General features: G+C 31.9%; 2 protein-coding genes across 3 annotated transcripts; one reads left to right on the forward strand and one right to left on the reverse strand.

The window, feature by feature from the left end:
• Nucleotides 1–671: 671 nt before the first annotated feature.
• Nucleotides 672–5,967, forward strand: NIK2 (NSP-interacting kinase 2). Its single transcript, XM_020350551.3, has 11 exons — nucleotides 672–1,444; nucleotides 1,535–1,667; nucleotides 1,766–1,837; nucleotides 1,931–2,074; nucleotides 2,182–2,253; nucleotides 2,352–2,411; nucleotides 2,546–2,637; nucleotides 2,937–3,086; nucleotides 3,184–3,525; nucleotides 4,194–4,573; nucleotides 5,324–5,967. The coding sequence occupies exons 1-11, from the start codon at nucleotides 1,345–1,347 to the stop codon at nucleotides 5,642–5,644; spliced, it is 1,866 nt and encodes a 621-aa protein (XP_020206140.1). The 5' UTR covers nucleotides 672–1,344; the 3' UTR covers nucleotides 5,645–5,967.
• A 3,229-nt stretch (nucleotides 5,968–9,196) lies between these two features.
• LOC109791276 (F-box/FBD/LRR-repeat protein At1g13570) lies at nucleotides 9,197–11,405 on the reverse strand. 2 transcript variants are annotated; one of them, XM_083066087.1, is made up of 4 exons: nucleotides 11,072–11,405; nucleotides 10,046–10,871; nucleotides 9,786–9,944; nucleotides 9,197–9,663 (listed from the first exon to the last, which is right to left on the reverse strand). In XM_083066087.1, exons 2-4 carry the CDS (start codon nucleotides 10,856–10,858, stop codon nucleotides 9,370–9,372), a joined length of 1,266 nt encoding a protein of 421 aa, XP_082922213.1. In that variant the 5' UTR covers nucleotides 10,859–10,871; nucleotides 11,072–11,405; the 3' UTR covers nucleotides 9,197–9,369. The 2 variants fall into 2 exon arrangements, with proteins under 2 accessions (XP_082922213.1, XP_082922212.1); XM_083066086.1 differs by having other exon boundaries at nucleotides 10,046–11,404.
• Between the last annotated feature and the right edge of the window lie 3,998 nt (nucleotides 11,406–15,403).

Below are 15,403 nucleotides of genomic sequence, written 5' to 3' on the forward strand. Positions count from 1 at the left end.
ACATTCATTCTTCTTAAATAATATTTGAAATTTGAGTATTGTAAATGAGAAAATGAAATTAAGAAGAATTTTTTTATTAAAGATGACCAATGAGATTGTAATATTTAATCATAGTTATAGTGAATAGATAGTTTACACGATTAAGTAGTTATAAGAAATATTGTAAGGAAAAATGAAAGTTCCTATAAAAACGGGAGTGAAATGGACATCACACACACCTTGTACTTCATGACACAGCAATGATGGTAAAAACTAAAAAGCCCTCACATAGGCTTGTTAGTTATGGGGGGTAGTTTGGGGATTTCCAAGTGGGGATTATTCAGAATAGTGTGAGAACAGCTTTTGCTTTTAAAAGTAGGCTGCTTTTGGCTAGTTTATTAGAGGAACTGTCTGATGAATGTGATTATTTGGAGACAAAATGAGTGATTGAGAATCAATAAAGCATAGCCAACTAAGATTAGCATGACCAAAGAAAATAGTGAGAGAAAATGGGAGACATAATTGACACAACAAAGATCTCACAAGGAGGAGGAGCCAATGCATCACCAATCTCAACCTCAATCCCTTGGGATTCTAACTTTTTCTCATAATAATTGAATAAAACGAAAGAAAGTGGAGTTCGGTACTTAAAAGATAATGAATGGCATACCTCAGGGACAGGGAATGTTTTTGGATTCTAATTTTCTACAGAGCTTAACAAATCAAAGTGATCCACTTTGTGTTGTTACTTATTTCTCTCTCTCATAGTTGATGGCAGCTAAACTCACTGACCCACTTAGTTAATTTTCTGATTAAGCTCCATTGAGCCAAACATTCACAGTGCTTAACAGATAATACTTCACTTGCTCCTACTTTCTTTTTGTTTTTTTTTTTCCTTGTTATATTATTATTATTATTATTAAATTTGAAGGAATAGAATAATACTCCTGTTCTTTAGACCAATACATGATTGAAGGAATTTTCTTTTTCAATCATCTTTTGCATTTATCTAGAAAGAGGCTAATGGAGGGGTGCCTCATGGCTTTTATTATATATTCTTTGCTTTGCTTTCTTTGTTGAACCATCAGCAGGCATGCTGGTTCTCTTTTAAGTCTTTTAACCATTGGCTCTGATTCAAGTCAGACACAAGGGTGGGAGTGAGTGCAATTCTGGCCTCAAAGCAGTGGGAATGGCACTGTTGGACTTGGTTTCTCTTCTGATGTCAAACATGACATGTAACAAAAACAAACCAAGTTGTAGTTGGTGGTGAATAGCTGAATCATTCAAAACCGGCTCCTTACTTGCCTCCTCCTTAAAACTTGATCCAGTTTTGCTGTGGTAATAAGTTTCTAGTGATCCTTTGAAATGGAGAGAAGAGGGGATGTGACTCTCTTTTGTTTAGCTTTGTTCTTCTTGTGGACTTCAGTGGCTGGTTTGCTTTCTCCTAAAGGTGTCAACTATGAAGGTGACTGACTAGGGGCACTTCCCTTATTTCTTGGAGCACATATATGTGAGGTTACTCACAAGTCCTAATAAATGCTTGTTTTACGTGCAGTTCAAGCTCTGATGAGCATTAAGAATTCACTGGTGGATCCTCATTCTGTCTTGAATAATTGGGATTCTGATGCTGTGGATCCTTGCAACTGGGCTATGGTCACTTGTTCCCCTGATCATTTTGTGATTTCCCTGTAAGTCAAACTGGAACAAACCAAACCATAACAAGAAATATTCAATTTTCACTCTTTTACATCTTAAGAGTCTCCTTATTTCATCCTTTTCTTTTCAGGGGGATTCCAAGCCAAAGAATATCTGGCACACTCTCATCAAGCATAGGCAACTTAACAAACCTCCAGACTGTGTGAGTAACCTGCTATGTGTTAAAAGAAAGCATTGGAGGATTTTAGATTTGTTTTTTTTAAGGATATTTTATTAGTTATTAGGCATTTTGCAGGCTCCTGCAGGATAATAATATAACAGGACCAATTCCCTCTGAGATTGGAAGGCTTCAAAAGCTTCAAACTCTTGATCTTTCTGACAATTTCTTCATTAGTCAACTTCCAGATTCTCTTTCCCACATGAAGGGTCTCAATTATTTGTAAGTTCAAGAATAGAATGCTATGCATCCTTTTTAAAGGCTTTATAGAAAAATGTGTGTTAATTCCCTATCAAGAATATGATGATAGGAATTTGAATTTCAATCAGGCGGCTAAACAATAACAGTCTCACTGGACCAATTCCTTCCTCTTTGGCTAACATGACTCAGCTTGCCTTTCTGTAAGTCTCTTATGACCTTTTATTACAGATATATAACTTTACTCCTTTGTTAACTTGATTTCTGATCAACTGTTTGTCTTCTACTGAATTTTGCTTAGGGATATCTCTTATAATAACTTGAGTGGACCTGTACCAAGATTAAATGCAAAAACATTCAAGTAAGATGTTTGGTCTTTATTTTATTGGTTTTTCTCCTTCAATATTTTCTCTGTTTTCCTCATGCGAGTTAAAAAATAGAAATTTTGTTTACATGTTATTAATTAATTGTATGCTTTTCCTTCTCTTGAAATAGTATTGTAGGCAACCCTCAGATATGTGCCCCTGGAGCTGAGCAGAACTGCTTCAGAACAACATTAATTCCATCTACTCCGAATAACTCTCAAGGTAATCATAGTTCTTACATGTTGTAGATTTGTTTATGCTTCTCCATCCTCATGATGTTGCATCTAAAGTTTTCTTCTTATCTGTCATAAAGTGGTCTTAGTCCAAACTTGTGTCCAAAACTACTGTTTTGGGGTGCAAAAGTATTTCATAAAAAACTGTTCAAAACTATCAATTTCTAAGTTGTCTTAACATATTTATAATCATTGCTTCCATCATTCTCAACCCTTGTATGTGTTTCTTTCTTTTCTGTATGCAATTACCTTCATACCCTAACACAGCTTCCTGAAATGCTTTTCAAGATGCACAATCCACCAAAAGACCAAAGAGTCACAAAGTTGCTTTGGCGTTTGCTTCAAGCTTAAGCTGCATATGCCTACTAATTCTGGGACTTGGCTTCCTCATCTGGTGGAGACAAAGATATAACAAGCAAATATTCTTTGATGTCAATGGTTAGTTAATCACAAACAGAAGCATATACCGCAAACTTAGTAGGCTCATCATATTACTTACTCTTCTCTGTTTTAACTTAACTTTTTCCATTTTCAGAACAACACCGTGAAGAGGTTTGCCTTGGAAACCTCAAGAAGTTTCACTTCAGAGAACTTCAGCTTGCTACAAACAACTTCAGCAGCAAGAACTTGGTTGGGAAAGGTGGTTTTGGAAATGTCTACAAAGGGTATCTCCAAGATGGTTCTGTTATAGCAGTTAAGAGGCTTAAAGATGGTAATGCCATTGGAGGTGAGATCCAATTCCAGACTGAAGTTGAGATGATCAGCTTAGCCGTCCATCGGAATCTTCTTCGCCTGTATGGATTCTGCATGACAGCTACAGAGAGGCTCTTGGTTTATCCTTACATGTCAAATGGAAGTGTTGCTACTCGTCTTAAAGGTAATGACAAATTTGTACTGCTAGATAACAGTTACTGTATATGTAGTGTTTAACATTCAATTTGGTTCTTCAAATATGCTAACTGGTGTTACTTTAGTATTTGAAAGTGCATGTTTATACAAATTGATCATCCAAAGTGTTAACTTTCTAACAAGTTAGTCCAACTGAGTTGAGAACTTGTAAACAATTATATATTTCGAAGGACTAATTTGTATAAACAAAACTTTCAGGGACCAAAACAACACAAGCCGTCACTTTCTAGAACCAATTGAATATTAACTAGCATATGTATCTGTGATAAATGTTAGTAACACACTCTAACACACTATTTCAAACACACTCATTATTTGTTGAAATTTATTGAAAATCATAAAATTGTGTTGATAAGTAGCACTCCTCGTTTAATGATCCTCCACTCATGATTTTATAGTTTCCAATAAATTTTAACCCAGTACAGAATGTGTAGGGAGAACTGAATTGGAGAGTGTGTAGCTAGCACTCCTCTTTATCTATTATTCTTGGGTCTACTATCACACATGAAACGTTTCATGCGCATCTCAACTTGGATTTTAAATTCCATAAAACAAAGTATAAGAACTGTTTTGAGCTTCCAAACATACAATATGATTTATAAATTATGGGTATTCATTTACCTTTTGATGATACAGTCAAACCAGCTTTGGACTGGCCTACTAGGAAGAGAATAGCTTTAGGAGCTGGAAGAGGGTTGCTATATTTGCATGAGCAGTGTGATCCAAAGATTATTCACAGGGATGTGAAGGCCGCAAATATCTTGCTTGATGATGACTGTGAGGCTGTGGTAGGAGATTTTGGGTTGGCAAAGCTGTTAGACCACAGGGATTCACATGTGACAACAGCAGTGAGAGGCACTGTGGGACACATTGCCCCTGAGTATCTCTCTACAGGCCAATCTTCTGAGAAAACAGATGTGTTTGGGTTTGGAATTCTTCTTCTTGAACTGATATCTGGCCAAAGAGCTCTTGAGTTTGGGAAAGCAGCAAACCAGAAAGGAGTCATGCTAGACTGGGTGAGCCAACCAGAATTAGTCTTTTTAGCATTTCATTTTTTTCTTTATGGCTTAGTATAAAATGGTGAATTTTAATTTTAAATATTTGTGTTGATTTTGATCCTTATATATTTTTAAGGTTTTAAAACCGATCTCTATGCATCATTTATTCATGACCCTGAACATGACATCATGTCCCAGGCCATCAATGAATTATGATAGAAATCAATTTGAAAAGAAAATATGAACACCAAAACTAACAGAAAAAAAACTAAGACACATAAAAATTTATCATATTTATGAAAACTAAAAACATATTTAGGACTTATTTGAGTAAATTTCTCCGGAAGCACTTCTAGAAGAGTAAATCAGGAAGGAAAAATGAAATAAGTTTCTTTATACGTTAAAATTAACTTATGTATAAGCTAATTTGTAGAAACATTTTTCTATTAACTTCTTCAAAATCATATTTTTAACTAGTGTGTAAGCTTATTAGTTTTATTTTATGGAGAAACTTATTTTGATTTTTCGTCTTTTTTTTTTCTTCTTTTTATTTTTTTTCAAGAAGTGCTTATGAAGAAACTTATTCAAACAGGCCCTTAACTCTCTATATTTATCCATTTTTATTACTTGTTTACTAATGAAAGGTTTCACGTAAACTCATGGAAATAAGCTCTTGTTAACTTATTTCAACAAATTTCACAGTCAATCTTTATGAGTAAGCTCTCATGTGACATGTCCTAAATGTAATCACCATCACTATACTTGCAGGTGAAGAAAATCCACCAAGAGAAGAAAATAGACTTGTTAGTTGACAAGGACCTGAAAAACAACTATGATAGGATTGAGCTTGATGAAATAGTCCAAGTGGCTCTTCTATGTACTCAGTACCTTCCAAGCCACAGACCCAAGATGTCTGAAGTGGTTAGGATGCTTGAAGGAGATGGGCTTGCAGAGAAATGGGAAGCCTCACAGAGAGCTGAATCAACAAGAAGTAGAGGAAATGAACTCTCCTCATCAGAGCGCTACTCTGATCTCACAGATGACTCTTCATTGCTTGCCCAAGCAATGGAACTTTCTGGACCAAGATGATTCAAAAAAGTCACTGTGACATTGTGAAGAGTGTAAGAAAGTGAAAGTTTCTTCTAGTGCAAGTGAATTTGATGTAACATTAGCATCATAGTAGCATATCTCAAAGAGTGATGCTAGTTTCTGACTGTACAGAATCTGATTGGAGACATTGACGTATAGATTGAGTGTTTATGTGTTTTTCTTAATAGTTGGAGCGAAGATTTTTGTGGAAAATTAATGTCCTTCTGGCTCCTTCAACTTGTTAGAAGAATAACGTTCATATAAATAGATTGTACTTAAACTGTCAATAATATAGTATTTTGAGACTTGAGAGATTTCATCTATGATCCGTTGCTTATTTTTCTTCTGTTTTCTGCTTTACATTCTAACAGGTTTTCAGTGCATGGTGAGGCATATAATTCATTGTGTAACATAAATTTAAAGAGTTTTTTTAAAGAGTATACGGCTAACGTTTCTTATATTATTTTAAAATTTAATTATTCTTTGGTGCTCATATTTTTATAAATTCTATTTTTGAGTAATTTTTATATATTATTTTTGTTTGTTTTTAGTCACCATCATCTACTATTGGACCAAAATGATAATGAAACCTTATTTTAAGAGCAATACCAAGGTGTTATTTTATTGGTTAACACCTTAAAACTCATTACTTACACTGGTAATATTATCGTAATTAAACTTTGTCTAAACTAAAAATAAGTATATGCCACAATGACTGTAACATGAATTGTGATCCCCCCAATGATAGTGGCTCTGAGATTGGGACGCTCCAAAAGCTTCAAACTTTTGATCTTTCTGACAATTTCTTCATTGGACAACTTCCATACTCCTTTTCTCATATGAAGGGTCTCCATTTTATGTAAGTTGAAGAATGCTATAAATTCCTGTACACAATTTGGTATTGAGACAAGATGCTTTAAAACAGCAATGATTTCTTCTGTCATGAATAATTCTAACGGTAATCGTAGTTCATACAGTTTGCAGATGTTGAAGAATCTTACATGATTAATAGAGCATGAATGATGGCTTATAAACTTGGATGGACCAACATTTTTCCGCTAGCTTTTGGATCAATGGTTACAATTCAACAATATTTTGCTTCTAAATTCTAATGTATTTCTTTGTAACACTCATGCAATGATTTTATTTCTATTTCAAGATCATGGCATGTGCACTTCACTTCTAAGTTCAACATATTTTTGGATGCAAATTTGTTTCTTAAATATATAATGCTCGAAATGGACAAAGGTCCTCTCCGTTTATGGTTTTGGGAAGACAAATGATACTCTCCATTAAATGTGTATCATCTCCTTTTCATTTATTTATTAAAAAACTTAGTAATGAAATAAATGGAAGAAAAAAGAAATGAGAGGATCTCCATTTGAAATGCTTTCTATCAATTATACCACAATATACTATATCATCTCTTTTGCTTGAAATGTTTCTCAAGATTTAGTTTGTGTTTGGTTTACCATTTGCAATGTGTCAAATAGACATTCACTCATTCCAATGCTAAAAATGGGAGAAACGTCTCTTTTGTCTTCCCAGAGTGAACATTGGTTACGATCAACAAAACTTTTTTCAAACACGCCTTTATAGTCCTCGACTAGGCAGAAAAGTCACAGATATTTGTGTTTGCTTCAAGCCTAAGCTGCATCTACTTAGTAACTCTGGGGATTGGTTTCTTCCTTTGGTGGAAACATAGTTGTAATTCCCTTGGCTAGTGAATCATACACTTGAGCATAGTCCTACAAGGTACTTGTTGGACATCATTAATTTCCTCTTTGTAATTCCCTTTTACAAAACTTTAAATACTACATGAAAACGTAACAATGAGCAATTCGGTAACCAATGTTCTTTTCATGATTATTAACAAATTTCAATTAATAAGAGTGTAAAAAAATGTATCTTTCTTAATATAGATCACATGTATTTTCTACTAAAAACAATCTTGTTCGAATCAAGTACGATCATTGTGAAAGTTCTCTTTTCAAATACTTAACATAAATGTATATTTAGAACTCGAATTTGAAAATACAAATTAATTGAAGCAATATGATATCAGTTGATACACGTATTCGTTAAGAAAGTAACTATTGATTAACTCTTTAAATCTCTCATATCTACAGGGTGCATAACTTAAAATAAAAATACTTGATTAAATTTACACAATACTTTTTGACACAGACAAGCTTATTCTGTGGTCTGTACTGCCCTGGAAGGAATAGGACATCTTTAGGAGGTGCAAGAGGCTTGCTATATTTGCATGATCCTTAGGATGGGATGTGGAGGCTACAAATATCTTACTTGATGATTATTGTGAGGTTGATTGGTGAATTTGGGTCGGTAAAGCTGTTGGATCCCATGGTCTCGCACGTGTCAAAAGTAAGTGAGGGGCACCATAGGCATATAGCATATAGCCCCATAATGTTATTTTACAGGCCAGTCCTCTGGGAAAACACATGTTTGCATTTGGAATCTTTCTACTTTAATTAATTTATTGCCAAAACAACTCTTTGTTTAGAAAAAGAAGGAAACCATGAAGATTCCACAATGGCATTGGGATCCACAGAGAACTGAATCAATGAGTGGCAGAGGTAGAAAACTCTCTACCTGAGTGCTATTATTATGATCTTACTGAAGTAATAGAGCTTTGACAGTAACCAACCTGTAATTTTTTAAGAAGCAAGAATTGATTTACAGAAGGAGAAAAAAAAAATCATATCAAATACATCAAGAATTTCACCAGCCAAAGGCATGAGCAGATATTAACTCGAAATTGGGGTACACTGAATTGCCGACTTTGTGCTAGTATTAGCATTCTTATATTAAGCTAAATTAAGGTGTATTGCATAAACCATTAAATGATTCGAGAATGTGTTAAAAAAATATTTCAAAATTAGAAATAATCGATTATAATTAAATTAAATTTTTATTTGAATTAGCTTCTGAAAAACGATTATAAAATATTTAATTCAATTTAGATACAATAACAAAAAAATCGACTTTTCATAGTAAAACAGTTTTAGAAGAAAAAAGACGGTCAAAAAATAATAAGCGTCAATTTTCAAATACACGAAAACAACTTATTTTTTAGGAAAAAAATTATTTACATATTTCAATTGTTGTCTGAAACATATAATTTCTTCTTCTTTTTTCTTGCAAACAGCTTTTTTACTAAAAAAAAACAGCTGAAATGGTGAGAAATAATTGTTTCCAGACATGCTCTAAGAGCTCAAATTTTTTCCAGGTGGAATAAGCTTCTAAAACAATCACCAGGGCAAAATAATAGTAGCCATTTAAACTTTTTTGATATAAGCCTAAAAGTGCTTTTGAGAACTTTTTTTATTGTAAATAACTTTTAATTTCTAGTTAAAAAACTCTTAAAAGTGTTTTTATCTTGTAACCAAACAAGTTAAAACTACTGCTCAAATTTATCCAAACAAACTCTAAAGAAATAGTAACTAGCTATATGCGATCATTAATGAGTTATATGTTTTAACTTCCCAAATGCTAACTTAGGTTTTCTTTTAAGTAAAATGGACTCACAACTTGTAAGCCACACAAATCTTCAATCCATCTAATATAAAATTCCTACTTTCACTAGAGAATTTACAAGTTTTCTCATTGGTAAAAGTTGCATTTTAAAAGGTTATGCATAAACCAAGGAGAATTAACATTGGAAATGGTACAAAAGAATGCATTTTATGACACAGTACACAATTTCACTCACGGTAGAAAACAACTTCTGCTTGAGTAGAAGCTCTTCGACATTTCACCAATTCCATCAACATTCTCAAATTATTCTCCATATCAAATACACAAGGAATGATATTCAACGTCTCAAGCACAGGAGAACGACCGAGCAAATATTTCATAAATTCTATCTCATGTGGCCAACCACCCATTTCTGACAACTTCACAGTTTTAAGCTTGTTAAGTGTAGTATCTGAAAGGCATTCTTTTTCCCAAAAATCCAAGTCAGGGAAATCGGCAGCAACTGCTATGTTTGATGAACCCTGCCAAAGTCAATTGCATAAAAAATCTTATTATGTAATTACAGGCCTGATTTGTAAAATTAATTCACTTTGTAAAAACTGAAAATCTCTACTTTTGCAATGAGTTAAGACTGAGCACTTACTGAAATTTGTAGTTCTTTTAGATTAGGAGAGCTTGTAATCAAATGAAGGATGACAAGTATCTCCTTTGTATCCTCAAAATTTACTTGATATAATTCAATAGTCTCCAAATTGTTGTACATTATTGGAAGATGCACCGAGTCAATACCTATGCTCAAATACTTCAAGAAAGTGAAGAAATGAACAAAATAAATAAGTTGGCCATACATATTATCCTTTGAGGATGAACTAACACAATAAACAGATGAGAACAAAATGTTACCTTTGTGAAGTAGATAAGCCCAACAAGCTTCTCAAGATTAGGGACTCCACCAAGAAACTTGACAAAGTTGCAATTTGAGCTTTGCTCAAAGTGCTCAGCAATGTCATCAGTCATATACATAGCAATGGATATTTCAACCAAAAATGGAGCATCTTCAAGATATATATCCTTGAATTCACCTTCAAGATACAAGTGCTTAAGATTCGGGGCACGGATAGTAAGAGCCAAATTATCAAAGTAAGACACTGACAAACTCTCCAAGAGAGGGCATTTCGAAATGAGGCTCTCCACTGCATCAGGGGATATCAAAACTTGATGAAGGCCAAGGCTCCTCAAGCACATGAACCCCTTGAAACAAAGGGGCGGATCCAACTCACACCGGGAGAGCTCCAACCGCCTCAACTTCCTACAATTGAAAAGGCTTGAAGGTATTCTAAAGAACTCTCCATCTCCCAACTCCATAACCAACTCCTTGATATCATTCCTCGAGAGGTAAAGGATCCACTGATCAATCTCAGGACAGCTCTGCAACTTCGAATTCGTGATTTGGAACTTATGGATTGGCCCTTGGTGAAGAAACAACACCCTGGTTATGAACTTGGCAACACTTCTCCCCACAACCTCTCTGTCACAACTAAAGGGCGCACATTTGTCATCAAACACAAGTTGAGTAATTGAAGACCACTTGTACCTCCATTTACTAGACAAAATGCTGGTTCTCACAGCATCCCTAATTGGAATCTTCATCAGAATGCTCTCTATAATGCTTTGAGGAAGGTCACTGATCAAGTCAGGACCCATCACATCACCCATTCCTATGCTTCACCTAATTCACAACAGCATCAACAACACAAGGAACCAAAACAGAACCCCCCCCCCCCCCCCCTCCCCGCCCAATAAAAAAACTCAATTTTTAAACAATTCTACCCCACAAATCAAACAACCCACTAAAAAAAACTCGATTTTTAAACAATTCAACCGCGTAAATCAAACAACCCACTAAAGAAAATGAAAAAGATTACAAACCCTGGTTTTGAATTGTTGGGGGTGCGAAGAAATGTAGCAAAACCCAGGATCTGTACGACACCGTTTTGGGAACTAAATTGTTCGCATTGAGAACGAAGCCATTAAAATGTAGCGAGATATGAAGGAAGCGGATCTCGGATTAAACTGAAGCATAGAATTGGATTGCATTGAAAAGGGGCATTGGGGAAGAAAAAGGAAGAAGAGAATTGAAGCCACTTTAATGAAACTTTAGAGCAACAATTCTGTCTCTAATTTTGGGTTCGGTGGAATTGTAAGAAATAATTGAGAGTGAAAAGTTGCGTGCACGAATAAACAGTGTCGCCTTAGAAGTGAATGCTGAAAAGTATGAGAAGCAAAGTTACTGTCTTAGTTTCTTTTATGGGCCGCATTAAGGCCCAACTTGTTTAAGCCTGGTTTTTAATGGACCACCATTGTATCGTGGTCATGGCCACCAAATGGCCACCATTGTCTAAGCCTTGTTTTACTATTTGCGAGTAGATGCCCCAATCGGCTTTTGTGATATGGATAAAAGTTGTATTCTTAAATATTAGCTTTCAAATATCGTTAAAATCATTTAAAAAGGAATATATAACGATCAAATTAGTGAATAAAAATCAAATTTAGGATGATAATGGGCCTGTGAGGGTAGGTAATAAAGTATCCATACTTGTGCCGTCAGTTAAAAATTCGCCTCATAACCCGTTTCATATTTGTGTGTGTATTTGTAAAAAAGTATCCGTGAATTTTATAAATATTTGTGAGTATATCTATGGATACTTGCAAATTTTTTTAAAAATTAAAAAAATATTATAAATAATTTTGAACTTATATTTGATGTTAAGTATATTGAAATATTAAAGATAAATAGTTGATATTAATTTTTGAACTTGTAATTAATAATAATTTTTTTGAAATATTAAAAATAAGATAAAAGATATAAGATAAAAATATAAATATTTAAGTAATATTATTTAGCATGTACTCATGGGTATGGATACTACTATACTTGCTCCCATCTCGTTTATAAACAAGTAAAAGAATATTCTTGTCCATTACCTGTAGGTATCCATTTAGGCTACTCATTTCATGGATATCCGTGGGTACAATGAATTTTGCCATCCCTAGTCAAACTGTTAGACTATCATATTTAAGCTAAAACGTTGCCTGTTTTGCATTTATTTAAAATAGTAGATGACATAATTGGCTCCTGAAGTCAACATAGAAGTTGAAAATAATTATCTTAACTTTCTAATAAAATTAAGATCAACTTAATAACATATATATAGCTCTAGTTAAGGTGTTTGGACCTACAATATTGTAGAAGATTAAGTTATGAAAATGTAGTATGTGAGTGTGTTATTGATATGATTGTGAGCTATGTATGAGTTGTGATTATATGATCCCTTATGCCATTGATTGCTAATATTTAATTGAGATAATTGAATTGTTAATTGTTATATTGAGAATGGTAGATGATTTTATGATACGAGATTAGTTGACAATGAATTAATGAGATCATGTGAAATGTTATGTATAGAGTTTGTTTGACATGCATCATGTACATAAAGGTATTTTTTTAAGGGTACGATATGGAATATAGTGTCAGGGAAGGTTCCTTATGTAAAAGCTTGGGAGCCAACCTTGGTGATAGCTTAGTTCAAAAGTCCCAATTCCATCTTCGTTAGAATGGGATGTATCTTGTGCAGTTTAACTATTCTAATCAGATCCTAGTAGTATGTCTTTCTAGTGAGAGTGCATAAAGGGTGTGACTCGACATGCACTCCTAGACTACTCTAGTGTGTTGCTAACGACAATGCATAAATATGATGTGTGATGTTTTTACTAGTGTCACAAGCATGATAACATGTAGTTCATGTCCATTGCATATGTATTATAATCTTACTTGTTGTTGCCTATTATGCTATGAATGAGTTAAATATGATGATGTGTAACTATGTATGTTATATTTTATTATATGTATTGTTTGTGTTTGGCTAGCTAGTCAGTTTGCATTCGTGCATCGTTAGCAAGAGTAAGATGTTTCTCACTTTCTTTTCTTTTGTGTTGTTCACTACAATAAAAATGTAAATTTTCGATGGATATGAATCCGTCGAAAATTTTTGACGGAATTTTTTGACGGATATTTCCGTCAAAAATTTTTGACGAATATTTCCGTTAGAAATTTCTGACGGATTTATATTTCTGTCAAAAATTTCTAACAGAATTTTCTGTCAGAAATTTATGACGGATTTATATTTCCGTTGAAAATTCTGACGAAAATATAAATCCGTCGAAAATTTCTTATTTTTAATTATTATTTAATTATTATTTTTAATTTCTTATTTTTAATTTATTATTTTTAATTTCTTATATATATTTGCAGTATTAAAAATTTTATATATAACTTTTAAAAGTATAAATATATATTATAATTATTTATTACAAGTTTTTTATATCTACGATTAGTAGTAAAGATGAAAATAAATTAGGTCACACTATATTTTATTATAATTTAGTTAGTTTGAACCCAACTTTCTTTAAAAATATATATCTTAAGTATGACTTATTTATCTATTATAGACATTTTTTAAATGTTTGGGTAAAATTATAATCATAAAGACTTATTTTATAATAATTTAACAGTATTAAAAATATAAAAATGATCAAACGTAGTATATTCAGTGCAGACCCTATACCATTGTAATGATGTTGGTTGGTTCCTTCATCAATCACACACCATTGATCAACCCGGTCCCATCTAAAATAACATAGGCCCCACTTTAAAATAATCTATGATATGATAACAAGAGATGTATACTTTGTTTCTTAGGTTTAAGAAAATAATAATAAATAGAAAATGCAATATTTTTTTTATTTATATTATTTAATCATATAAAAATTAATGCTCTATTGGAGGAGTGAAGTAATAAAAGAAAATAAAATATATGAGAAATGGTTTAATAAAAAAAGCTGACAATTAAAGTAAGAATTGTAACTAGCTATTTAATACAGGAGAATTAAGTGAAAAATAAAAGATATTTAATATTTTAATATTGTACTTTATGTGATTAAAAAATTTATAAAAATTAAATAATTTAACTAATTATTATATTATCTCTTTCTCTTCTTTTATATATAATATTTTTTTTTATATAATTTAGTATTATAATTAATTGACATAATCAATTATGTTATGTTTATTTGGAGCACCTTCATTTGTATTAGCAACTATGTCAAATTTATAATAGATTATATAATTTTAGTACACTTCAAACATGTCACATAATGGATATTTGTCAACCATAGTCGATTTTATACTTATTTTTAAGTTTAAAAATGTTTTTAATTCTAGAAAAATGAGCAAGTCTTGATTTTGGTTTAAGTAAACTTTTTTCTTTATTTTTCATCTTCTAAAATTTGGAACTATCTTCTTTAATCTATATTATCATGTGATAAATTTAACTACTTATTTAGTTATTAAAAAGTTAAATAATCATTCTAGATGTTACTCACAATTGTTAGCAATATCCTATCAATGCATGTTACCTCTAGAATATTTTATAGATCACTAAAAGAAATGCTATTTATCTATCTTAAAATGATTATTAAGGACTAACAACAATGATTTTAAATTTTAGAAAAATAAAAAATCAAATAAAAATATTTTATAAAGACCAAAATAAGAATTAGTTTGTTTTACGAGGATCAAAAACATTGTTTACAAATTTTAAGAGATTGAAAAATAATTTTTTTTGACAAAGATCAAAATCAAATTTCGTTCATTTTATATTTTATAAACACATTTAAGTCAATATAAAATATGAATATAATATAGTATAAAAATATAATAAATATTGAGTGTCTAATTTTATATTTTAGTCACTAAAATTTATATTCGTTCATTTTACATGATTATAAACATATTTAATTCAATATAAAATATGAATATAATTTAATATAAAAATATAATAAATATTGATGAGTCTATTTTTATATTTTAGTCACTAAAATTTATATTTCTATCATATATGTCTAGTTTTATATATGTCTTATATATATATATATATATATATATATATATATATATATATATAATATAGGGGGTTATATTTATACCGGTGTAAATTTTACTAAGTATTATGCCGCTCAATAACTTTATATTAAATGTGAATTTTGTAAATCCAACCGTTAAATTGAAAGTTCATATCACTTTATACGTGTATATCAAATTTTGTTAAAATTGAACAACAACTGGAAGGTAATCAAAGTGTTCATATTTTAGTGTATTTTGAAATGAATATATTACATCAATTTTGTTTTATAAAAATGAAG

Source organism: Cajanus cajan, chromosome 11 (assembly GCF_000230855.2).
Source record: "Cajanus cajan strain Asha chromosome 11, NIPB_CcT2T_4, whole genome shotgun sequence".
Taxonomy (NCBI): Eukaryota; Viridiplantae; Streptophyta; class Magnoliopsida; order Fabales; family Fabaceae; genus Cajanus; species Cajanus cajan.